Raw genomic sequence first — 27,394 nt, forward strand, 5'->3', positions numbered from 1 at the left:
AATGTAGTCGTAGGTCTATTAGACTATAGTCTACTAATAGCTGCACAATGTAGTCGTAGGTCTATTAGACTGTACCCTACTAATAGCTGCACAATGTAGTCTTAGGTCTATTAGACTATAGTCTACTAATAGCTGCACAATGTAGTCGTAGGTCTATTAGACTATAGTCTACTAATAGCTGCACAATGTAGTCGTAGGTCTATTAGACTGTAACCTACTAATAGCTGCACAATGTAGTCGTAGGTCTATTAGACTATAGTCTACTAATAGCTGCACAATGTAGTCGTAGGTCTATTAGACTATAGTCTACTAATAGCTGCACAATGTAGTCGTAGGTCTATTAGACTATACCCTACTAATAGCTGCACAATGTAGTCGTAGGTCTATTAGACTATAGTCTACTAATAGCTGCACAATGTAGTCGTAGGTCTATTAGACTATAGTCTACTAATAGCTGCACAATGTAGTCGTAGGTCTATTAGACTATACCCTACTAATAGCTGCACAATGTAGTCGTAGGTCTATTAGACTATAGTCTACTAATAGCTGCACAATGTAGTCGTAGGTCTATTAGACTATACCCTACTAATAGCTGCACAATGTAGTCGTAGGTCTATTAGACTATAGTCTACTAATAGCTGCACAATGTAGTCGTAGGTCTATTAGACTATAGTCTACTAATAGCTGCACAATGTAGTCTTAGGTCTATTAGACTGTACCCTACTAATAGCTGCACAATGTAGTCGTAGGTCTATTAGACTATAGTCTACTAATAGCTGCGCAATGTACAGGTCTATTAGACTATAGTCTATTAATAGCTGTACAATGTAGTCTTAGGTCTATTAGACTATAGTCTATTAATAGCTGTACAATGTAGTCGTAGGTCTATTAGACTATAGTCTATTAATAGCTGTACAATGTAGTCTTAGGTCTATTAGACTATAGTCTATTAATAGCTGTACAATGTAGTCGTAGGTCTATTAGACTATAGTCTACTAATAGCTGTACAATGTAGTCGTAGGTCTATTAGGCTGTACCCTACTAATAGCTGTACAATGTAGTCTTAGGTCTATTAGACTATAGTCTACTAATAGCTGTACAATGTAGTCTTAGGTCTATTAGACTATAGTCTACTAATAGCTGTACAATGTAGTCGTAGGTCTATTAGACTGTACCCTACTAATAGCTGTACAATGTAGTCTTAGGTCTATTAGACTATAGTCTACTAATAGCTGCACAATGTAGTCTTAGGTCTATTAGACTATAGTCTACTAATAGCTATACAATGTAGTCTTAGGTCTATTAGGCTGTACCCTACTAATAGCTGCGCAATGTAGTCGTAGGTCTATTAGACTATAGTCTACTAATAGCTGCGCAATGTAGTCGTAGGTCTATTAGACTATAGTCTACTAATAGCTGCGCAATGTAGTCTTAGGTCTATTAGACTATAGTCTGTTAATAGCTGTACAATGTAGTCTTAGGTCTATTAGACTATAGTCTACTAATAGCTGTACAATGTAGTCTTAGGTCTATTAGACTATAGTCTACTAATAGCTATACAATGTAGTCTTAGGTCTATTAGGCTGTACCCTACTAATAGCTGCGCAATGTAGTCGTAGGTCTATTAGACTATAGTCTACTAATAGCTGCACAATGTAGTCGTAGGTCTATTAGACTATAGTCTACTAATAGCTGCACAATGTAGTCGTAGGTCTATTAGGCTGTAACCTACTAATAGCTGCACAATGTAGTCGTAGGTCTATTAGACTATAGTCTACTAATAGCTGCACAATGTAGTCGTAGGTCTATTAGACTATACCCTACTAATAGCTGCACAATGTAGTCGTAGATCTATTAGACTATAGTCTACTAATAGCTGCACAATGTAGTCGTAGGTCTATTAGACTATAGTCTACTAATAGCTGCACAATGTAGTCGTAGGTCTATTAGACTATAGTCTACTAATAGCTGCACAATGTAGTCGTAGGTCTATTAGACTATAGTCTACTAATAGCTGTACAATGTAGTCGTAGATCTATTAGACTATAGTCTACTAATAGCTGCACAATGTAGTCGTAGGTCTATTAGACTATAGTCTACTAATAGCTGCACAATGTAGTCGTAGGTCTATTAGACTGTACCCTACTAATAGCTGCGCAATGTAGTCGTAGGTCTATTAGACTATAGTCTACTAATAGCTGCACAATGTAGTCTTAGGTCTATTAGGCTGTACCCTACTAATAGCTGCGCAATGTAGTCGTAGGTCTATTAGATTATAATCTACTAATAGCTGCACAATGTAGTCGTAGGTCTATTAGACTATACCCTACTAATAGCTGCACAATGTAGTCGTAGGTCTATTAGACTATAGTCTACTAATAGCTGCACAATGTAGTCGTAGGTCTTTTAGACTATAGTCTACTAATAGCTGCACAATGTAGTTGTAGGTCTATTAGACTATAGTCTACTAATAGCTGCACAATGTAGTCGTAGGTCTATTAGACTATACCCTACTAATAGCTGCACAATGTAGTCGTAGATCTATTAGACTATAGTCTACTAATAGCTGCACAATGTAGTCGTAGGTCTATTAGACTATAGTCTACTAATAGCTGCACAATGTAGTCGTAGGTCTATTAGACTATAGTCTACTAATAGCTGCACAATGTAGTCGTAGGTCTATTAGACTATAGTCTACTAATAGCTGTACAATGTAATAGATCTATTAGACTATAGTCTACTAATAGCTGCACAATGTAGTCGTAGGTCTATTAGACTATAGTCTACTAATAGCTGCACAATGTAGTCGTAGGTCTATTAGACTGTACCCTACTAATAGCTGCGCAATGTAGTCGTAGGTCTATTAGACTATAGTCTACTAATAGCTGCACAATGTAGTCGTAGGTCTATTAGGCTGTACCCTACTAATAGCTGCACAATGTAGTCGTAGGTCTATTAGGCTGTAACCTACTAATAGCTGCACAATGTAGTCTTAGGTCTATTAGGCTGTACCCTACTAATAGCTGCACAATGTAGTCTTAGGTCTATTAGGCTGTAACCTACTAATAGCTGCACAATGTAGTCTTAGGTCTATTAGGCTGTACCCTACTAATAGCTGCACAATGTAGTCTTAGGTCTATTAGGCTGTACCCTACTAATAGCTGCACAATGTAGTCTTAGGTCTATTAGGCTGTAACCTACTAATAGCTGCACAATGTAGTCTTAGGTCTATTAGGCTGTACCCTACTAATAGCTGCACAATGTAGTCTTAGGTCTATTAGGCTGTAACCTACTAATAGCTGCACAATGTAGTCTTAGGTCTATTAGGCTGTACCCTACTAATAGCTGCGCAATGTAGTCTTAGGTCTATTAGACTATAGTCTGTTAATAGCTGTACAATGTAGTCTTAGGTCTATTAGACTATAGTCTACTAATAGCTGTACAATGTAGTCTTAGGTCTATTAGACTATAGTCTACTAATAGCTATACAATGTAGTCTTAGGTCTATTAGGCTGTACCCTACTAATAGCTGCGCAATGTAGTCGTAGGTCTATTAGACTATAGTCTACTAATAGCTGCACAATGTAGTCGTAGGTCTATTAGACTATAGTCTACTAATAGCTGCACAATGTAGCGAGGTCTATTAGGCTGTAACCTACTAATAGCTGCACAATGTAGTAGGTCTATTAGACTATAGTCTACTAATAGCTAGTCGTAGGTCTACTAACCCTACTAATAGCTGCACAATGTAGTCGTAGGTCTATTAGACTATAGTCTACTAATAGCTGCACAATGTAGTCGTAGGTCTATTAGACTATAGTCTACTAATAGCTGCACAATGTAGTCGTAGGTCTATTAGACTATAGTCTACTAATAGCTGCACAATGTAGTCGTAGGTCTATTAGACTATAGTCTACTAATAGCTGTACAATGTAGTCGTAGATCTATTAGACTATAGTCTACTAATAGCTGCACAATGTAGTCGTAGGTCTATTAGACTATAGTCTACTAATAGCTGCACAATGTAGTCGTAGGTCTATTAGACTGTACCCTACTAATAGCTGCGCAATGTAGTCGTAGGTCTATTAGACTATAGTCTACTAATAGCTGCACAATGTAGTCTTAGGTCTATTAGGCTATAGTCTACTAATAGCTGCACAATGTAGTCGTAGGTCTATTAGATTATAATCTACTAATAGCTGCACAATGTAGTCGTAGGTCTATTAGACTATACCCTACTAATAGCTGCACAATGTAGTCGTAGGTCTATTAGACTATAGTCTACTAATAGCTGCACAATGTAGTCGTAGGTCTTTTAGACTATAGTCTACTAATAGCTGCACAATGTAGTTGTAGGTCTATTAGACTATAGTCTACTAATAGCTGCACAATGTAGTCGTAGGTCTATTAGACTATACCCTACTAATAGCTGCACAATGTAGTCGTAGATCTATTAGACTATAGTCTACTAATAGCTGCACAATGTAGTCGTAGGTCTATTAGACTATAGTCTACTAATAGCTGCACAATGTAGTCGTAGGTCTATTAGACTATAGTCTACTAATAGCTGCACAATGTAGTCGTAGGTCTATTAGACTATAGTCTACTAATAGCTGTACAATGTAGTCGTAGATCTATTAGACTATAGTCTACTAATAGCTGCACAATGTAGTCGTAGGTCTATTAGACTATAGTCTACTAATAGCTGCACAATGTAGTCGTAGGTCTATTAGACTGTACCCTACTAATAGCTGCGCAATGTAGTCGTAGGTCTATTAGACTATAGTCTACTAATAGCTGCACAATGTAGTCGTAGGTCTATTAGGCTGTACCCTACTAATAGCTGCACAATGTAGTCGTAGGTCTATTAGGCTGTAACCTACTAATAGCTGCACAATGTAGTCTTAGGTCTATTAGGCTGTACCCTACTAATAGCTGCACAATGTAGTCTTAGGTCTATTAGCTGTAACCTACTAATAGCTGCACAATGTAGTCTTAGGTCTATTAGGCTGTACCCTACTAATAGCTGCACAATGTAGTCTTAGGTCTATTAGGCTGTACCCTACTAATAGCTGCACAATGTAGTCTTAGGTCTATTAGGCTGTAACCTACTAATAGCTGCACAATGTAGTCTTAGGTCTATTAGGCTGTACCCTACTAATAGCTGCACAATGTAGTCTTAGGTCTATTAGGCTGTAACCTACTAATAGCTGCACAATGTAGTCTTAGGTCTATTAGGCTGTACCCTACTAATAGCTGCACAATGTAGTCTTAGGTCTATTAGGCTGTACCCTACTAATAGCTGCACAATGTAGTCTTAGGTCTATTAGGCTGTAACCTACTAATAGCTGCACAATGTAGTCGTAGGTCTATTAGACTATAGTCTACTAATAGCTGCACAATGTAGTCTTAGGTCTATTAGGCTGTAACCTACTAATAGCTGCACAATGTAGTCGTAGGTCTATTAGACTATAGTCTACTAATAGCTGCACAATGTAGTCTTAGGTCTATTAGGCTGTACCCTACTAATAGCTGCGCAATGTAGTCGTAGGTCTATTAGATTATAATCTACTAATAGCTGCACAATGTAGTCGTAGGTCTATTAGACTATACCCTACTAATAGCTGCACAATGTAGTCGTAGGTCTATTAGACTATAGTCTACTAATAGCTGCACAATGTAGTCGTAGGTCTTTTAGACTATAGTCTACTAATAGCTGCACAATGTAGTTGTAGGTCTATTAGACTATAGTCTACTAATAGCTGCACAATGTAGTCGTAGGTCTATTAGACTATACCCTACTAATAGCTGCACAATGTAGTCGTAGGTCTATTAGACTATAGTCTACTAATAGCTGTACAATGTAGTCGTAGGTCTATTAGACTGTACCCTACTAATAGCTGTACAATGTAGTCGTAGGTCTATTAGACTATAGTCTACTAATAGCTGCACAATGTAGTCTTAGGTCTATTAGACTATAGTCTATTAATAGCTGTACAATGTAGTCGTAGGTCTATTAGACTGTACCCTACTAATAGCTGTACAATGTAGTCGTAGGTCTATTAGACTATAGTCTACTAATAGCTGCACAATGTAGTCTTAGGTCTATTAGACTGTACCCTACTAATAGCTGCACAATGTAGTCGTAGGTCTATTAGGCTGTACCCTACTAATAGCTGCACAATGTAGTCGTAGGTCATACCCTACTAATAGCTGCACAATGTAGTCGTAGGTCTTAGACTATACCCTACTAATAGCTGCACAATGTAGTCGTAGGTCTATTAGACTATAGTCTACTAATAGCTGCACAATGTAGTCGCAGGTCTTAGACTATACCCTACTAATAGCTGCACAATGTAGTCGTAGGTCTATTAGACTATAGTCTACTAATAGCTGCACAATGTAGTCGTAGGTCTATTAGACTGTAACCTACTAATAGCTGCACAATGTAGTCGTAGGTCTATTAGACTATAGTCTATTAATAGCTGTACAATGTAGTCTTAGGTCTATTAGACTATAGTCTACTAATAGCTGCACAATGTAGTCGTAGGTCTATTAGACTGTACCCTACTAATAGCTGCACAATGTAGTCGTAGGTCTATTAGACTATAGTCTACTAATAGCTGCACAATGTAGTCGTAGGTCTATTAGACTATAGTCTACTAATAGCTGCACAATGTAGTCGTAGGTCTATTAGACTATAGTCTACTAATAGCTGCACAATGTAGTCGTAGGTCTATTAGACTATACCCTACTAATAGCTGCACAATGTAGTCTTAGGTCTATTAGACTATAGTCTACTAATAGCTGCACAATGTAGTCGTAGGTCTATTAGACTATAGTCTACTAATAGCTGCACAATGTAGTCGTAGGTCTATTAGACTATAGTCTACTAATAGCTGCACAATGTAGTCGTAGGTCTATTAGACTGTAACCTACTAATAGCTGCACAATGTAGTCGTAGGTCTATTAGACTATAGTCTACTAATAGCTGCACAATGTAGTCGTAGGTCTATTAGACTATAGTCTATTAATAGCTGTACAATGTAGTCGTAGGTCTATTAGACTATAGTCTACTAATAGCTGCACAATGTAGTCGTAGGTCTATTAGACTATAGTCTACTAATAGCTGCACAATGTAGTCGTAGGTCTATTAGACTGTAACCTACTAATAGCTGCACAATGTAGTCGTAGGTCTATTAGACTATAGTCTACTAATAGCTGCACAATGTAGTCGTAGGTCTATTAGACTATAGTCTATTAATAGCTGTACAATGTAGTCTTAGGTCTATTAGACTATAGTCTACTAATAGCTGCACAATGTAGTCGTAGGTCTATTAGACTATAGTCTATTAATAGCTGTACAATGTAGTCTTAGGTCTATTAGACTATAGTCTATTAATAGCTGTACAATGTAGTCGTAGGTCTATTAGACTGTACCCTACTAATAGCTGCACAATGTAGTCGTAGGTCTATTAGACTATACCCTACTAATAGCTGCACAATGTAGTCGTAGGTCTATTAGACTATAGTCTATTAATAGCTGTACAATGTAGTCTTAGGTCTATTAGACTATAGTCTATTAATAGCTGTACAATGTAGTCGTAGGTCTATTAGACTATAGTCTACTAATAGCTGTACAATGTAGTCGTAGGTCTATTAGACTATAGTCTACTAATAGCTGCACAATGTAGTCGTAGGTCTATTAGACTATAGTCTACTAATAGCTGCACAATGTAGTCGTAGGTCTATTAGGCTGTAACCTACTAATAGCTGCACAATGTAGTCGTAGGTCTATTAGACTATAGTCTACTAATAGCTGCACAATGTAGTCGTAGGTCTATTAGACTATAGTCTACTAATAGCTGCACAATGTAGTCGTAGGTCTATTAGACTATAGTCTACTAATAGCTGCACAATGTAGTCGTAGGTCTATTAGACTATACCCTACTAATAGCTGCACAATGTAGTCTTAGGTCTATTAGACTATAGTCTACTAATAGCTGCACAATGTAGTCGTAGGTCTATTAGACTATAGTCTACTAATAGCTGCACAATGTAGTCGTAGGTCTATTAGACTGTAACCTACTAATAGCTGCACAATGTAGTCGTAGGTCTATTAGACTGTACCCTACTAATAGCTGCACAATGTAGTCGTAGGTCTATTAGACTATACCCTACTAATAGCTGCACAATGTAGTCGTAGGTCTATTAGACTATAGTCTATTAATAGCTGTACAATGTAGTCTTAGGTCTATTAGACTATAGTCTATTAATAGCTGTACAATGTAGTCGTAGGTCTATTAGACTATAGTCTACTAATAGCTGTACAATGTAGTCGTAGGTCTATTAGGCTGTACCCTACTAATAGCTGTACAATGTAGTCTTAGGTCTATTAGACTATAGTCTACTAATAGCTGTACAATGTAGTCGTAGGTCTATTAGACTATAGTCTACTAATAGCTGCACAATGTAGTCTTAGGTCTATTAGACTATAGTCTACTAATAGCTATACAATGTAGTCTTAGGTCTATTAGGCTGTACCCTACTAATAGCTGCGCAATGTAGTCGTAGGTCTATTAGACTATAGTCTACTAATAGCTGCGCAATGTAGTCTTAGGTCTATTAGACTATAGTCTGTTAATAGCTGTACAATGTAGTCTTAGGTCTATTAGACTATAGTCTACTAATAGCTGTACAATGTAGTCTTAGGTCTATTAGACTATAGTCTACTAATAGCTATACAATGTAGTCTTAGGTCTATTAGGCTGTACCCTACTAATAGCTGCGCAATGTAGTCGTAGGTCTATTAGACTATAGTCTACTAATAGCTGCACAATGTAGTCGTAGGTCTATTAGACTATAGTCTACTAATAGCTGCACAATGTAGTCGTAGGTCTATTAGACTATAGTCTACTAATAGCTGCACAATGTAGTCGTAGGTCTATTAGACTATAGTCTACTAATAGCTGCACAATGTAGTCGTAGGTCTATTAGACTATAGTCTACTAATAGCTGCACAATGTAGTCGTAGGTCTATTAGACTATAGTCTACTAATAGCTGCACAATGTAGTCGTAGGTCTATTAGACTATAGTCTACTAATAGCTGTACAATGTAGTCGTAGATCTATTAGACTATAGTCTACTAATAGCTGCACAATGTAGTCGTAGGTCTATTAGACTATAGTCTACTAATAGCTGCACAATGTAGTCTTAGGTCTATTAGACTGTACCCTACTAATAGCTGCGCAATGTAGTCGTAGGTCTATTAGACTATAGTCTACTAATAGCTGCACAATGTAGTCGTAGGTCTATTAGGCTGTACCCTACTAATAGCTGCGCAATGTAGTCGTAGGTCTATTAGACTATAGTCTACTAATAGCTGCACAATGTAGTCTTAGGTCTATTAGACTGTACCCTACTAATAGCTGCGCAATGTAGTCTTAGGTCTATTAGACTATAGTCTATTAATAGCTGTACAATGTAGTCTTAGGTCTATTAGACTATACCCTACTAATAGCTGTACAATGTAGTCGTAGGTCTATTAGACTATAGTCTATTAATAGCTGTACAATGTAGTCGTAGGTCTATTAGACTATAGTCTACTAATAGCTGCACAATGTAGTCGTAGGTCTATTAGACTATAGTCTACTAATAGCTGCACAATGTAGTCGTAGGTCTTAGACTATAGTCTATTAATAGCTGTACAATGTAGTCGTAGGTCTTAGACTATAGTCTACTAATAGCTGCACAATGTAGTCGTAGGTCTTAGACTATAGTCTACTAATAGCTGTACAATGTAGTCGTAGGTCTATTAGACTATAGTCTACTAATAGCTGCACAATGTAGTCGTAGGTCTATTAGACTATAGTCTACTAATAGCTGCACAATGTAGTCGTAGGTCTATTAGACTATAGTCTACTAATAGCTGCACAATGTAGTCGTAGGTCTATTAGGCTGTACCCTACTAATAGCTGCACAATGTAGTCGTAGGTCTATTAGACTATAGTCTACTAATAGCTGCACAATGTAGTCGTAGATCTATTAGACTATAGTCTACTAATAGCTGCACAATGTAGTCGTAGGTCTATTAGGCTGTACCCTACTAATAGCTGCACAATGTAGTCGTAGGTCTATTAGACTATAGTCTACTAATAGCTGCACAATGTAGTCGTAGATCTATTAGACTATAGTCTACTAATAGCTGCACAATGTAGTCGTAGGTCTATTAGACTATAGTCTACTAATACCTGCACAATGTAGTCGTAGGTCTATTAGACTATAGTCTACTAATACCTGCACAATGTAGTCTTAGGTCTATTAGACTATAGTCTACTAATAGCTGCACAATGTAGTCGTAGGTCTATTAGACTATAGTCTATTAATAGCTGTACAATGTAGTCGTAGGTCTATTAGGCTGTAACCTACTAATAGCTGCACAATGTAGTCTTAGGTCTATTAGACTATACCCTACTAATAGCTGCGCAATGTAGTCGTAGGTCTATTAGACTGTACCCTACTAATAGCTGTACAATGTAGTCGTAGGTCTATTAGACTATACCCTACTAATAGCTGCGCAATGTAGTCGTAGGTCTATTAGACTATAGTCTACTAATAGCTGCACAATGTAGTCGTAGGTCTTAGACTATAGTCTACTAATAGCTGCACAATGTAGTCGTAGGTCTATTAGACTATAGTCTACTAATAGCTGCGCAATGTAGTCGTAGGTCTTAGACTATAGTCTACTAATAGCTGCACAATGTAGTCTTAGGTCTATTAGACTATAGTCTACTAATAGCTGCACAATGTAGTCTTAGGTCTATTAGACTATAGTCTACTAATAGCTGCACAATGTAGTCGTAGGTCTATTAGACTATACCCTACTAATAGCAGCACAATGTAGTCGTAGATCTATTAGACTATAGTCTATTAATAGCTGTACAATGTAGTCGTAGGTCTATTAGACTATAGTCTATTAATAGCTGTACAATGTAGTCGTAGGTCTATTAGGCTATAGTCTACTAATAGCTGTACAATGTAGTCGTAGGTCTATTAGACTATAGTCTACTAATAGCTGCACAATGTAGTCGTAGGTCTATTAGACTATAGTCTACTAATAGCTGCACAATGTAGTCGTAGGTCTATTAGACTATAGTCTACTAATAGCTGCACAATGTAGTCGTAGGTCTATTAGACTATAGTCTACTAATAGCTGCACAATGTAGTCGTAGATCTATTAGACTATAGTCTACTAATAGCTGTACAATGTAGTCTTAGGTCTATTAGACTGTACCCTACTAATAGCTGCACAATGTAGTCGTAGGTCTATTAGACTATAGTCTATTAATAGCTGTACAATGTAGTCGTAGGTCTATTAGGCTGTACCCTACTAATAGCTGCACAATGTAGTCGTAGGTCTATTAGACTATAGTCTACTAATAGCTGCACAATGTAGTCTTAGGTCTATTAGACTGTACCCTACTAATAGCTGCGCAATGTAGTCGTAGGTCTATTAGACTATAGTCTATTAATAGCTGTACAATGTAGTCGTAGGTCTATTAGGCTGTAACCTACTAATAGCTGGACAATGTAGTCGTAGGTCTATTAGACTGTAACCTACTAATAGCTGCACAATGTAGTCGTAGGTCTATTAGACTATAGTCTACTAATAGCTGCACAATGTAGTCTTAGGTCTATTAGACTGTACCCTACTAATAGCTGCGCAATGTAGTCGTAGGTCTATTAGACTATAGTCTACTAATAGCTGCACAATGTAGTCGTAGGTCTATTAGACTATACCCTACTAATAGCTGCACAATGTAGTCGTAGATCTATTAGACTATAGTCTACTAATAGCTGCACAATGTAGTCGTAGGTCTATTAGGTTGTACCCTACTAATAGCTGCACAATGTAGTCGTAGGTCTATTAGACTATACCCTACTAATAGCTGCACAATGTAGTCGTAGATCTATTAGACTATAGTCTACTAATAGCTGCACAATGTAGTCGTAGGTCTATTAGACTATAGTCTACTAATAGCTGCACAATGTAGTCGTAGGTCTATTAGACTATAGTCTACTAATAGCTGCACAATGTAGTCGTAGGTCTATTAGACTATAGTCTACTAATAGCTGCACAATGTAGTCGTAGGTCTATTAGACTGTACCCTACTAATAGCTGTACAATGTAGTCTTAGGTCTATTAGACTATAGTCTACTAATAGCTATACAATGTAGTCTTAGGTCTATTAGACTATAGTCTACTAATAGCTGCACAATGTAGTCTTAGGTCTATTAGACTATAGTCTACTAATAGCTAGACCAACTGAACACGTGGGAGATTCTGGAGCTGCTCCTGAGACAGTGTTTTTCCATCAACAAAGTGGAAGAATGGTGTCATATCCCTCCCACAGAGTTCCAGACAGACACTTGTAGAATCTATGCCAAGGCTCATTGAAGCTGTTCTGTTGACCCGTGCTGGCCCAACGCCCCATTAAGACACTTTATGTAGGGTGTTTCATTTTGGGGGGGGCAGTTACCTGTGGATCGCCTTCGAAGCCCATCTTAACAATAATTAGAGTTAAATTAGCACACCGCATTCATTTGTTTGCCCTCGACCATTTATCATTCATCTGCTGTGGAATTGATGAAGCATTTTCTCTCAACACTGTATGTGTAGCAAATACCACCCTATTCCCCCTGTAGTGCACTATTTTTGACCAGGGCCTATAGGTGAAAAGTGATGCACTATGTAGGGAATAGGGTGCCATTTGGGATGTATCCTAAGTGCTGTGCCTCATAATGATGGGTTTTTCCGTTGTCCTCCATTTTCCCATGGAAGAATGTCTGGTTCTTTAGGAGAATACAAACAACGCCAGTGTGAGAAGCATCGTCAGTATCGATAGCTACTTTCTACATTGCCTCTCTGGGTAATTTGCCTTGTGTTCCTATGATTTGTTTCTCTGTGCTGGAAACTAACGGTTCTCCTTTTTTTTGTGTGTTGCAGATAAAATCGAAGAAGCACAGAAAGAACTGAAAGATCCCAAAGCCAGTGCACAGAAAGGTAATATTTCTTATCAATGGGTCTCCCAAGTGGCACAGCGGTCTTAGTCACTGCATCGCAGTGCTTGAGGCGTCACTACAGACCTGGGTTCGACCCATGAGGGTCTTCCGGGTCAGGGGGTGCTTTGGCCGGCGGGGATGTCCTTGTCCCGTCACGCTCTAATGACTCCTGTGGCGGGCTGGGCGCATTGCACGCTGACACGGTCGCCAGGTGTACGGCGTTTCCTCCGACACGTTGGTACGGCTGGCTTCCAGGGTTAAGTGAGCAGTGTGTCAAGAAGCAGCGCGGCTTGGCAGGGTCGTGTTTCAGAGGACGCACGGCTCTTGACCTTCGCCTCTCCTGAGTCCGTACGGGAGTTGCAGCGATGGGAAAAGACTGTAACTACCAATTTCGATATCAAGAAATTGTGGAGTTAAATGCTTATCAATGAGTAGTGTTCAAAGGTTATTCATGGAATGCTTTCACTTTGAACAGACTAAGTGTATGTGAGAGGGATTTATTTACCTCTTGTACTCACAGTAACTCAGTCTTTTATGAAGAACGTACCTTGCCATTTTTACGTACTACTGCAATTGCCGGTGTTCTGTGGGGAAAACCCCGGAAGTGTCTATCTTACCTCTTAATTGGACAAAGTATTTGTTCTTTGTGTTGTTTTCCGTCTGCGTTTCCTCAAGCAGTCGCTATCCTATTGGTCCTGGTCAAAAGGAGTGCACTACATGGGGAATAGGGTGGCGTTTCAGATGCCGTCAGTGTTAGTAGAAGGCTTGGTTTTAGTCAGGAGATCTTTTGTCCATGTTAACTATACCTGGAGGGAACCTAAGTCCAGCCTAACTACATGTGATATAAAGTAGCCTAACTATATGTGATATACAGTAGCCTAACTATATGTGATATACAGTAGCCTAACTATATGTGATATATAGTAGCCTAACTATATGTGATATACAGTAGCCTAACTATATGTGATATACAGTAGCCTAACTATATGTGATATACAGTAGCCTAACTATATGTGATATACAGTAGCCTAACTATATGTGATATACAGTAGCCTAACTATATGTGATATACAGTAGCCTAACTATATGTGATATACAGTAGCCTAACTATATGTGATATACAGTAGCCTAACTATATGTGATATACAGTAGCCTAACTATATGTGATATACAGTAGCCTAACTATATGTGATATACAGTAGCCTATAATGACACGCAGCACATCAATGTACCAGACATACAGTGCATTCGGAAAGTGTTCAGACCCCTTCCCTTTTCCACATTTTGTTACATTACACCCTTATTCTAAAATTGATTTTTCCTCATCAATCTACACACCATACCCCATATTGACAAAGCAAAAACAGGTCTTCAGACATGTTTGAAAATGTTTTACAAAAAAATTAATAAAATGGAAATATTACATTTACATAAGTATTCAGGCCCTTTTACTCAGTACTTTGTTGAAGTACCTTTGGCAGCGATTACAGCATCGAGTCTTCTTGAGTATGACGCACACCTGTATTTGGGGGGTTTCTCCCATTTTTTTCTGCAGATCCTCTCAAGTTCTGTCAGGTTGGATGGGGAGCGTTGCTGCACAGCAACATTCAGGTCTTTCCAGAGATGTTCGATTGGGTTCAAGTCCGGGCTCTGGCTGGGCCACTCAAGTACATTCAGAGACTTGTCCTGAAGTCACTCCTGCGTTGTCTTGGCTGTGTGCTTAGGGTTGTTGTCCTGTTGAAAGTTGAACTGTCGCCCCAGTCTGAGGTCTTGAGAGCCCTGGAGCAGGTTTTCATCAAGGATCTCTGTACTTTGCTCCATTCACCTTTCCCTAGATCCTGACTAGTCTCCCAGTTGCTGCCGCTGAAAAACATCTCCACAGAATGATGCTGCCACCACCATGCTTCACCATAGGGATGGTGCCAGGTTTCCTCCAGACGTGAAGCTTGGCATTCAGGCCATAGAATCTAGTTCCTCATGGTTTGAGGGTCCTTTAGGTGCCTTTTGGCAAACTCCAAGCGGGCTGTCATGTGCCTTTTACTCAAGAATGGCTTCTGTCTGGCCACTCTACTGTAAAGGCCTGATTGGTGGAGTGTTGCAGAGATGGTTGTCCTTCTGGAAGATTCGCCACAGAGGAACTATTGAGCTCTGTCAGATTTACCATCAGGTTCTTGGTCACCTCCCTCTGTTTGGCCGGGTGGCCAGCTCTAGGAAGTGTCTTGGTTGTTCCAAACTTCTTCTATTTAAGAATGATGGAGGCCACTGTGTTCTTGGGGACCTTCAATGCTACAGACATTTTTTTGGTACCCTTCCCCAAATCTGTGCCTCGACATAATCCTGTCTCGGCGCTCTACGGACAATTCCTTCAACCTCATGGCTTGGTTTTTGCTCTGACATGTGCTGTCAACTGTGGGACCTTATATAGACAGGTGTGTGCCTTTCCAAATTATGTTCAATCAATTAAACTTACCACAGGTGGATTCCAATCAAGTTGTAGAAACATCTCAAGGATGATCAATGGAAACAGGATGCACCTGAGCTCAATTTCGAATCTCATAGCAAAGGGTCTGAATAATTATGTAAATAAGGTATTGCTGTTTTTTTAATGTTTTTTTTTTTTTATACATTTGCAAAAATTTCAAAAACCTTGTCGCTTTGTCATTATGAGATATTGTGTGTAGATTGATTTGGAGAAAAAAATGTATTTAATCCATTTTAGAATAAAGCTGTAACATAACAAAATGTGAAAAAAGTCCAGGGGTCTGAATACTTCCCCTACGTCAGTCAACTCATCGTTTTCTTGTTTTCTGCGTTATGAATGCAACAAACGTTTTAATTGGTCAATCACAGTAGTCATGAGGCGGACTAATGCAAAGGCATGTTTACTTGAGTGGATTATGCTCACTTTAGACAAACAGAGAGAGATGTACTGGTCAGATGGTCCTATGGTCCAGTTTCTTTGAACTAGTCGATATAGGATTGCATCCCCAATGGCACCCTATTCCCTATGAAGTGTGCACTATTTTTGACCACCAGGACCAATGGGACTCTATTTAGGTTATAGTGTGCTGTTTGGGACATTGCCATAGTCTAAATATGTTCTCCTGCATGCCTTGAAGTCTGTAAGGCTGTGTTCCTTAGCTTGGAAGCTCAGTGTGAGTATGCCAAGGAGATTACTAGACTTGGAGGGTTTCCGGTATTTCCTCTATCCCATTAAATCCCCCTGATCCCCCTACACAGGATGTATCCCACATGGTACCCTATTCCCTTTTTTTTAGTGCACTAATTTCAACCAGGGCCTATAGGGATCTGGTCAAAAGTAGTGCACTATATAGGGAATAGATTGCTGTATGGGATACACTTGTAGAAAAGCCTAGTCTTCCAGGTTTTTACCATAGATCAGAAGGCACTGCTTCTTCAGTGCTGGAAATGGCCCCTTGTGAGAGCTATTTTTCTGACCTGCTAATGAAGTGTACTGTGATGTAACAGTTCTTGTAAAGAACATGATGTGATGGCGGACAGGGTTATAGCTCTGAACCCGGCCCTGAGCTTACCTGATTCAACAATACCCTGAGAACTAGGATGAACCACTCCTTACCTCATCTCACATGAATCTCAGAAACGCCCATCTTTATTTATAGACTGTATAAGCTTGCTCTGACTCTTTCTCCCTTTTGAATGAGGTTGGTTGGGGTTATGTGTTGAAGGGAGAGGATTCGGATCTAACAATATATAGAATACCTAAATCCCCTCTGCAAATACACCAGCTGATGATGTCACCTGGTCTGTCAATCACAGGTTAATCCCCCCCTGGAAAGGCACGGTTAAAAGCGACTTTACTCTATCAATAGGTGTTGCTATACCTGGACGCTAATGACACACCCTTTTCTTAATTTCTGAATGGCCACGGTTCTTTCTTGACTTTCAGTCATTTTCCCCCTTGCATTCTAACTCACAGCCATTCTGTTATTATATATGATGAGATATTAATATAATAATATATAGTATCATATATATATATTCATATATATTCATATGAGCTAAAGCACGGTTGATAATGAAGCACATTTATCACAAGTGCAGATAAGTGATTTATAAGCTCAATGTAACTTAGGGCCAATATACACTGCTCAAAAACACAATGTAACTTAGGGCCAATATACACTGCTCAAAAACACAATGTAACTTAGGGCCAATATACACTGCTCAAAAACACAATGTAACTTAGGGCCAATATACACTGCTCAAAAACACAATGTAACTTAGGGCCAATATACACTGCTCAAAAACACAATGTAACTTAGGGCCAATATACACTGCTCAAAAACACAATGTAACTTAGGGCCAATATACACTGCTCAAAAACACAATGTAACTTAGGGCCAATATACACTGCTCAAAAACACAATGCTCAAAAACACAATGTAACTATACACTTAGGGCCAATATACACTGCTCAAAAACACAATGTAACTTAGGGCCAATATACACTGCTCAAAAACACAATGTAACTTAGGGCCAATATACACTGCTCAAAAACACAATGTAACTTAGGGCCAATATACACTGCTCAAAAACACAATGTAACTTAGGGCCAATATACACTGCTCAAAAAAATAAAGGGAACACAATGTAACTCCCAAGTCAATCACACTTCTGTGAAATCAAACTGTCCACTTAGGAAGCAACACTGATTGACAATAAATTTCACATGCTGTTGTGCAAATGGAATAGACAACAGGTGGAAATTATAGGCAATTAGCAAGACACCCCCAAATAAAGGAGTGGTTCTGCAGGTGGTGACCACAGACCACTTCTCAGTTCCTATGCTTCCTGGCTGATGTTTTGGTCACTTTTGAATGCTGGCGGTGCTTTCACTCTAGTGGTAGCATGAGACGGAGTCTACAACCCACACAAATGGCTCAGGTAGTGCAGCTCATCCAGGATGGAACATCAATGCGAGCTGTGGCAGCAAGGTTTTCTGTGTCTGTCAGCGTAGTGTCCAGAGCATGGAGGCGCTACCAGGAGACAGGCCAGTACATCAGGAGACGTGGAGGAGGCCGTAGGAGGGCAACAACCCAGCAGCAGGACCGCTACCTCCGCCTTTGTGCAGGAGGAGCACTCCCAGAGCCCTGCAAAATGACCTCCAGCAGGCCACAAATGTGCATGTGTCTGCTCAAACAGTCAGAAACAGACTTTATGAGGGTGGTATGAGGGCCCGACGTCCACAAGTGGGGGTTGTGCTTACAGCCCAACACCGTGCAGGACGTTTGGCATTTGCCAGAGAACACCAAGATTGGCAAATTCGCCACTGGCGCCCTGTGCTCTTCACAGATGAAAGCAGGTTCACACTGAGGACGTGACAGACGTGACAGAGTCTGGAGACGCCGTGGAGAACGTTGTGCTGCCTGCAACATCCTCCAGCATGACCGGTTTGGTGGTGGGTCAGTCATGGTGTGGGGTGGCATTTCTTTGGGGGCCCGCACAGCCCTCCATGTGCTCGCCAGAGGTAGCCTGACTACCATTAGGTACCGAGATGAGATCCTCAGTCCCCTTGTGAGACCATATGCTGGTGCGGTTGGCCCTGGGTTCCTCCTAATGCAAGACAATGCTAGACCTCATGTGGCTGGAGTGTGTCAGTAGTTCCTGCAAGAGGAAGGCATTGATGCTATGGACTGGCCCGCCCGTTCCCCAGACCTGAATCCAATTGAGCACATCTGGGACATCATGTCTCGCTCCATCCACCAATGCCCCCATTGCACCACAGACTGTCCAGGAGTTGGGGGATGCTTTAGTCCAGGTCTGGGAGGAGATCCCTCAGGAGACCATCCGCCACCTCATCAGGAGCATGCCCAGGCATTGTAGGGAGGTCATACAGGCACGTGGAGGCCACACACACTACTGAGCCTCATTTTTACTTGTTTTAAGGACATTACATCAAAGTTGGATCAGCCTGTAGTGTGGTTTTCCACTTTAATTTTGAGTGTCACTCCAAATCCAGACCTCCATGGGTTGATACATTTGATTTCCATTGATCATTTTTGTGTGATTTTGTTGTCAGCACATTCAACTATATAAAGAAAAAAGTATTTAATAAGAATATTTCATTCATTCAGATCTAGGATGTGTTATTTTAGTGTTCCCTTTATTTTTTTGAGCAGTGTATATCAGGATGTCAAGGACTAATAGGAATCTTGACGTCATTTGTGGGTAATGGGGAAATACCTTTCTTAAAGCCATGAAATCATGACAGGGTGACCACAAGGCCAGGTTTAGAGGTTCTGGGACAGCTCTCAATGGGTGTGTCCGCTTTGAACAGTAGATTCTTTATTTTGTTGGGTAACAGACTGACAGCACACCCACGGGAGAAGAACTGCAATTTGAGTTATGTGCTAACGTAGTAATGAAATACACCTGTTGTTTCCCTGACTGTATTGGATTTTATGTATTCATATGACATGCTACTAATTAGCGCTGGTAACATTGATTAGCGCTGGTAACATTGATTAGCGCTGGTAACATTGATTAGCGCTGGTAACATTGATTAGCGCTGGTAACATTAATTAGCGCTGGTAACATTGATTAGCGCTGGTAACATTGATTAGCGCTGGTAACATTGATTAGCGCTGGTAACATTGATTAGCGCTGGTAACATTGATTAGCGCTGGTAACATTGATTAGCGCTGGTAACATTGATTAGCGCTGGTAACATTAATTAGCGCTGGTAACATTGATTAGCGCTGGTAACATTGATTAGCGCTGGTAACATTAATTAGCGCTGGTAACATTGATTAGCGCTGGTAACATTAATTAGCGCTGGTAACATTGATTAGCGCTGGTAACATTGATTAGCGCTGGTAACATTGATTAGCTGGTAACGCTGGTAACATTAATTAGCGCTGGTAACATTGATTAGCGCTGGTAACATTAATTGGTAACATTGATTAGCGCTGGTAACATTGATTAGCGCTGGTAACATTGATTAGCGCTGGTAACATTGATTAGCGCTGGTAACATTGATTAGCGCTGGATTAGCGCTGGTAACATTGATTAGCGCTGGTAACATTGATTAGCGCTGGTAACATTGATTAGCGCTGGTAACATTGATTAGCGCTGGTAACATTGATTAGCGCTGGTAACATTGATTAGCGCTGGTAACATTGATTCTCTAAGTGCAATGAGGGATTGACTTCATTACTGACTGTGTACTATAACAGGAAGAAACCTAGAGAGGAACCAGGCTCTGGCTGTGCCGGGTGGAGATTATAACAGTACGTGGCCATGTATGCATATGTGAATGTTTTTACGTTACCATTGCATTCAGGTAAATATTGGAGATCAGTATGCTTTTATTCATCTATCCTCAACTAATCCACCGCATCATAATGAAAGGGGAAAATGGTAAGGGATGTTTTGAAAAAGGAGTGGGAAAGACGAAGAGGGGAAGAGAGAGCGAGAAAGAAAGGCAGAGGGTGGGAGGAAAGGGTGGGTTTTAAACATACTGTATTGATGCGTGGGCCTCAGTGGCTACAGACACATAGGAGAACTTCCAGAGCCCAAAACACAAAGCCTCATCTGTGGAGCTGTTCGAAAGGCAGCGAGCGGGTAAAGCTTGGCTAGAGTTGGTGTTGAGGACAAGAGGTTTTACTGAACGACCTACAGACACAGACAGTGATTTGCTGCAAACCTTAAAAACACTGATACACAGGTAGAGTACAGCCATTTATCTTTGTGGTAGAAAGACGGATACTTAATGCAACTGGTTATGTAAACATTGCTGTGGTGGTGGTGGTGATGATGATTCGTTTTATTTTGTGAAATAGCCTAGTGGTTAGAGCGTTGGACTAGTAACCGGAAGGTTGCAAGTTCAAACCCCCGAGCTGACAAGGTACAAATCTGTCGTTCTGCCCCTGAACAGGCAGTTAACCCACTGTTCCTAGGCCGTCATTGAAAATAAGAATTTGTTCTTAACTGACTTGCCTGGTTAAATAAAGGTAAAATAAAATAAAACCTTTATTATCATGTTCTGTATATTTCTGTGCAGGATGAAAAATAAATTAGGAATATGCCTGCAACACCACATTATTTGGATGAGTCAGAAAAATGTGAGAGGAATTCCATACATTGAGGACGTAATGAACTTCACGTAATGAACTTCACCAAAACCAGATTTTTATCTGGTTGGTGAATCTCATAGCAGGGAATCATGTCTATTCTCAGTGAAGATCCTCATAGCATATGGGAATATTTTTATTTTTGCAGAAACTATCAACTTTATTTTAATATTTATTAAGTTTTTTTAATTTTTAATTTAGGTTTTAATATTATTTCAATATGAATGTTAATTTCTTTTTTTGTTTGCTTCACAGGGATCAATGAGTGTGGTCGAACAAGTGCAGATAACATAAAGGGATTGAAGAGGAAAAAGGTTGTGACAGAGAACCAGCTGAAGAAAATACCCAAATCTCCTGTGAAGAAGCCCTTACAATCCAAGACCTCTGTGGCAACACTCCAAGGTACCTCGTCCAAGGAGGCTGTGAACTCCTGCTCCAATCCCGACAGCCCCTCTCGAAACCATGCCAGCTCACCAAGCCGGAACAGAGATACGGAGTACCTTCGGCCTGTTGCTGAATCCTCTGAGGGAGTGACATCATCCATTGACAGTGATAGGCTGAAGCAGAAGGAAGTGTCTTCCTCAAAGCCACAGTCTCTTGATCCGGTCAGTGGTAAAGAGGGGTCTGCCTCTGGTGTTGGGGAATCTGAGCAGCTCAAGGACCGTAAGAGCGGCGAAACTGGATGTGAAGGTGGCGCTACTTACCACACCAGCGCTCCACTTGAGGTCTTGCTCAAGGCTATGGAATCAGATTTCAGCTCCTTGGCAGAAAGAAACACACGTGTTCCAGTCACATCTGTTGGAAAACCAAGTCAAACTCTTTCTGCCCAGTTTATTAGTGAATTGAATGCTATGCCAGCTGTACATTTTGGACTCCAAACTCAGCCTGGCCATATGCAAACTTACTTTGTAAATAAACAAGAGAGCTACACCACCATGCAGGCCTCTACCCAGGCTACTGCCTTGCAGAATTCACAGCATGCTACACAGTATTTCAGCAACCGGGAAAAGCCTGTTCTACAAATGAGCTTCAGTACTGGGCCCTCCGCTGCCCGTACTCATACACCTATTCCATCTGGCTCCAATTCCTTACCCAAGAGCCAGCCACCGGTGGTCCACACATGCCAGTCCCTATCTGCCAGTGTCCCCAGTACCATTCAAGTCCCTGTTACACCTGGTTACAACCCAGTCCATATGGCCACAGTTGTAAACTTTGGTCTTGAACAGATGTGTAGCATCTCCCCAAAGCACCAGAAGCCTAAGAAGCAGGGGAAGTATGTGTGTGAATACTGCAGTCGGGCATGTGCAAAGCCTAGTGTGCTCCTCAAGCACATCAGGTCCCACACAGGAGAACGTCCCTACCCATGTGTTACATGTGGCTTCTCATTCAAGACCAAGAGCAATCTGTACAAGCATAAGAAATCCCATGCTCACGCAATAAAACTGGGGCTTGTGGCGCGTTCCGACTCTGGAAGTGGGTCCCTCTCTGTGGAGTCTGACAAAGCACCCGGAACACATTCAGATGTAGAGGAAAGCGGGGACAGTGACGAGGAAAGTAGCACAGCGGACCTGGACCCTGACTCGTCACAAGGCAGCGTTGCAGCGTTCTCTGAGAGCAGTTTGCAGAGTGCAGGCACAACACAAGGCAACCATGGGGATGCAGGGGACCTATCGGCTGTTTTCGAAACGCTTAAACCAACGACGAGTCAGAGGAGCTACGAGTCCAAAGGGACAGCTGGCCTCCCGAAAGTAGTCGTCTATCCTGTTAATGTCTCGCCTCAGCGGGCGGACAGTCCAAGAGTCGCAGACTGTACCCCTGAGCAGGCTACTGCCCAAAGGCAAAGGGACTTCCAAACGGCACATCTAAGATCCAGCATCACCGTCCTGTCGTCCTTGAAAGAGGTGGATTGCACAATCCCCCTGCAGGATGCAAGAAGTGAGGATGAGGATCAACAGTGTAGGTCCCCACCAGGAGGCGGACATGGTCTGCTTCAAAGGCAGCAGGCCACAGACTTTTCTCAGCAGCAGCAGGGCAAGTGTCTGCTTAGTCCCCGCAGTTTAGGCAGCACAGACTCTGGGTATTTCTCACGTTCTGAAAGCGCAGACCAGGCCATGAGTCCCCCGAGTCCCTTTGTAAAGCTAACCCCACCAACAGGCATGGATGTCACCAAAAATGCACTTCCTAATCTCCCTGCAGTGGTTGCCACTGTTATGAATGTGGCTTCCGTGGAGAAGCCACATGTTGTGCAAGGACAAATGCGTCCACCATTAGTAACAAAAGCACTCTCTCTCGAAGAGCGGATCTCAAAGTTAATATCAGACAATGAGGCAGTGGTTGACGACAAACAGCTGGACAGTGTCAAACCAAGAAGGACTTCTCTTTCCAGGAGAGGTAGCATAGACTCCCCCAAATCTTATATATTTAAAGACTCTTTTCAGTTTGACCTTAAACCAATGGCGAGAAGGTCAAGTTCCAGCTCAGACATACCCAAGTCCCCATTCACCCCTACAGAAAACTCTAAACCAGTATTGCTATTGTCTGTTCCTAATCAGTATCCACCGATGGACTGTTTACCAATAACGAGAAGTAATTCTATGCCCACAACTCCAGGGCACTCGGGTCTCCCACCAAACGTTACCCAACAACCCCACATACTACGGATCTGCCAGTCTTTTGATGAAAAAATGAGTTCCTTAAACGATGATGTGTTTTCATCTGCTCCCTCTACCCCAAATCCAGCAATACATTCTCGTACCCTTGTACGGCAAGTAGCAGTGGAACATTTCTCCACAAGTGAGGTCCTTACATCAGTCCGTTCCATGGATGAAGGTTACCATGGTTCTAGCGCTTCCACTGTGACAATGCAAAGGAGCAGGTCTTTTGAGCATGCACAAGACCCAAACCGAAAGCCTCAGCAGAGCAAAGGCACAATGTATGAGTGTGAGACCTGTCGTAACCGGTACCGAAAACTAGAAAACTTTGAAAATCACAAGAAATTCTATTGTTCAGAACTTCATGGTCCGAAAAACAAGCTGATGTCTGTCAGAGAGACTGAGCTGGATGTTTTTCAGCGTGGCATGCAGCAGCCATTAGTCCCCAGAACAACAGGTATTTCAGGCATAATGGACCAACAGCAATCAATTAGAAAAAGAAGGAAAATGAAGAGTGTTGGTGACGATGATGACCAATCACCAACTGACACCAATCCCCCATGCTCTGTTAGTTTTGATTCTTGCCAACTATCAACAGCCAGTTCAGGTCGGACATTTTCTCAGCACTCTATCATGGTTGATCTACTGCCTAAAAGCAACCCACCACAAATACCTCAAATACAGCTAATAGCAGGAGTTACAGATGCAACAGAATCAAGACTGTCACCGATCAGAGAAACCCAGGTTAACACCTCTGGTAAAGAAAGAGGCGACCTACAGAGGCAAGGCAGTGGTACATCAGTTATCAGACATACCAACTCTCTGAGCAGGCCCAATTCATTTGAGATCTCTGAATCTATTGACAGAGCCTCTCCAGTTGATTTCCTGGACAAAGATGGCCATAGCACAGGAAAAACTAAGGCAGATGCTACAGCCAATCTTTCATTAGAGAGCTATCATGAAAAGATGTCCATACCTAAATGTGCCAACCAGGGAGGGATGGAAAACCGTGTTGACCGCACATTAGCAGCAGTGGCTGAGAGCTGCGCTGCTGTCCAGCAGTCTCGCCTGGTTCGCCAAAACAACATTCCTGAAATCCTGGTCACAGAGGAACCTGATCGGGAGCATGGTGGTCATAGCACTGAGCAAGGGGAAAAGGCTGCAGATACATTCAACTGGCCCCAGAGGAGCGAGAGCCTGTCCAAGCTACCTACAGAGAAGCTTCCACCCAAGAAGAAGAGAATCCGTCTGGCTCAGATGGAGCACTCCTCTGGAGAATCCAGCTTCGAGTCCTCACTGTCTCGAAGCCTCAGCAGGGACAGTAGCCTGTCAAGATGTTCCAGCGTATCAGCCTCCTTCGACTGGGATGAGCCATTCAGGTCCGAGAGCCCCTCCAGAGGAGAATGTGCCAACAAAATCTGTGAGCTTCAAGGGCTACCAATAGCCTTCAACACCCTAGGGGTCCCTGGCATGATGAGACGTGCTGCCTCAGAACAGATCAGTTGCACTCAACCCTCAGTGGAGATATCTTGCGACTATCGCAGCAAGTCCTTCGACTGTGGCAGTGGGTCTCCCAGCAGGTCTCTGCCACCCAACAGGTCAATGTCACCAATGGAACTGCGAAAGAGTGCTCAAACCTCCTCGTCTCCGCATGTACCTCTCATTGAAAGGCGAAGGGGGCCACTGGTTCGCCAGATGTCTTTAAAGATTGGGCCGGAGAGTCAGCAACATGTCGGGAATCATGCCATCGCTGTCCAGAGGCTCCCCACTGTAATCTCTTTATCTCAGCAGAGGCCTCAACAGATGCAACAGACTGCCAACAATCCTCCCATTGCCCAACCTTTTATTTTGCATTCTGGAGAAACTCTCCTGCAGCACAATGAAAAAATGGTGCAAAGCATTAACCTGGGCAGCCAAAGTCAACTGCCTCAAGTGCATGGTCTTCCACACCCTTGGCACCTAACATCGAGGGTTCAGACATGCCAAAATCGCCAGCAATCTGCAGTTAATGTCATGATCAGCCAAGAAGATGCTCAGAGCAAGTCTGCTGACTGTCAAGACAAGAAAAGCTTTGTACCCAAGTACCAACTGCGGTGTCCTGCTCTGAGATCAAGCAAAACATACTCTTCCACACAGGGTACTCAGACAACCATGCCCGTCTTAACAATACCCATTGCCAACCGGATGCAAAGTGTGTCAAAGTCTTCAGATGTTCTCCACAATGTCTATGTGGCACAACCGTGTCGTCAGATTGTAGGGAATAAGACACAGTCGATAGTATTGCCTTTAGGCCTACAAAACATCCGACCTTCTCAAAACCAGCCAAGTGCTCCCCAATTGCCACAGATCCTGATAACCCATGAGCTGATGCACCCTTCCCCCTCTGTGGCCAGTAAAGGCAGCCTCTACAACCTTCATGTTGTAGATACGGACACAAAGACTGTACCAGATATGAACAAGGACAGGCCTCCAGCATCTGCTGGCCTTCAAGTAAAACACAGTTTAGTTTCCAATACCCAGAACCATTTTGGTGAAACTCAAATAGCTCCCTCCCTGGGCTCCTTACACTGCACCCAAAAAATGGCAGCTGTGACCCTCTGTCCACAACAGGAGCCCATTGCCTCAAGCAAGAGAATGCTCTCCCCTGCCAATAGCTTGGACATCGCCATGGAAAAACATCAGAAGCGAGCAAAGGATGAACATGGTGCGGCATGCCTCACTGACGGCAGGTCCGTCAACTACCTGAACTCCAACATGGCAGAGGTGACTAGGCAACGGAAGCTAATGCTAGTCCGGCAGGTGTGCGCCACTGAATCAGCAGACAGTCCCATTGAAACTGTGGCTCCCCCCCTGCAACACGAGAAACCAGAGGATGAAAAGAATGCCCAGACTCCTAATAACCGCAAGACTATGACACCTGAAAGCACCGGACAGGATGAACCATCTACTGTAGTTGCTCAATTACAGCCAAGCTTTGCATTAACCACCTCTCTAGGAAGTCACGTCTCCTCCGTGCCAGCGAACGACTGCCTGAAGCCTCAAGACAAGAGCGAGGAACAGAAATTGCCCCCTGCCAAGTCTCCCATTAGACCCTCGACTTTCCATGGACAGGTGAAACTGGCCTCATCTGTATCTGTGGTCAACACACGAGACAGCCACCGCCTGTCTTTCCCCAGCCTGAAAACTACCACCACCTTCACCTGGTGTTACCTGATGAAGAGGAAGCCTCTGCATGTTCCCCAGATGGACCAGAAGATCTCGGCCTACTCCACCTGGGCAGTGAGCCCCAACAACCCCCACCCACTGGGTCTGCCCACCAAGGTGGTGATGTCTCTCTTCAACTCCAAGCAGAACTCAAAGAAAATACACTACACAGAGGCCATAACAACAAGTATGAAATCAGACATCTTGGCCTATTCAAGCAAGCTGAAAGACGTCATGCCGAAGGTTACAGCCATTTTGCACATTTATTTGTATTTGTATTATCAGTGTTCAATGTTCTAATTCTTAATCCAATCAATTTGATCCATAATTTTATGATGGAAAATTTGTGAAGGGGCCTTGTT

General features: G+C 41.8%; 1 protein-coding gene across 4 annotated transcripts in view; it reads left to right on the forward strand.

Annotated features, from left to right (window-relative positions):
• LOC115125921 (zinc finger protein 40-like) overlaps positions 1–27,394 on the forward strand; it is a 178,220-nt gene that overhangs the window by 108,486 nt on the left and 42,340 nt on the right. For all 4 annotated transcript variants that reach the window (XM_065018029.1, XM_065018030.1, XM_065018027.1 and 1 more), the window contains 2 exons: positions 13,008–13,064; positions 21,433–27,275. In XM_065018029.1, the coding sequence (XP_064874101.1) occupies positions 13,008–13,064; positions 21,433–27,275 (5,900 nt within the window). The remainder of the gene's footprint in view (positions 1–13,007; positions 13,065–21,432; positions 27,276–27,394) is intronic.

Source organism: Oncorhynchus nerka, linkage group LG4 (genome assembly GCF_034236695.1).
Source record: "Oncorhynchus nerka isolate Pitt River linkage group LG4, Oner_Uvic_2.0, whole genome shotgun sequence".
Lineage (NCBI taxonomy): Eukaryota > Metazoa > Chordata > Actinopteri > Salmoniformes > Salmonidae > Oncorhynchus > Oncorhynchus nerka.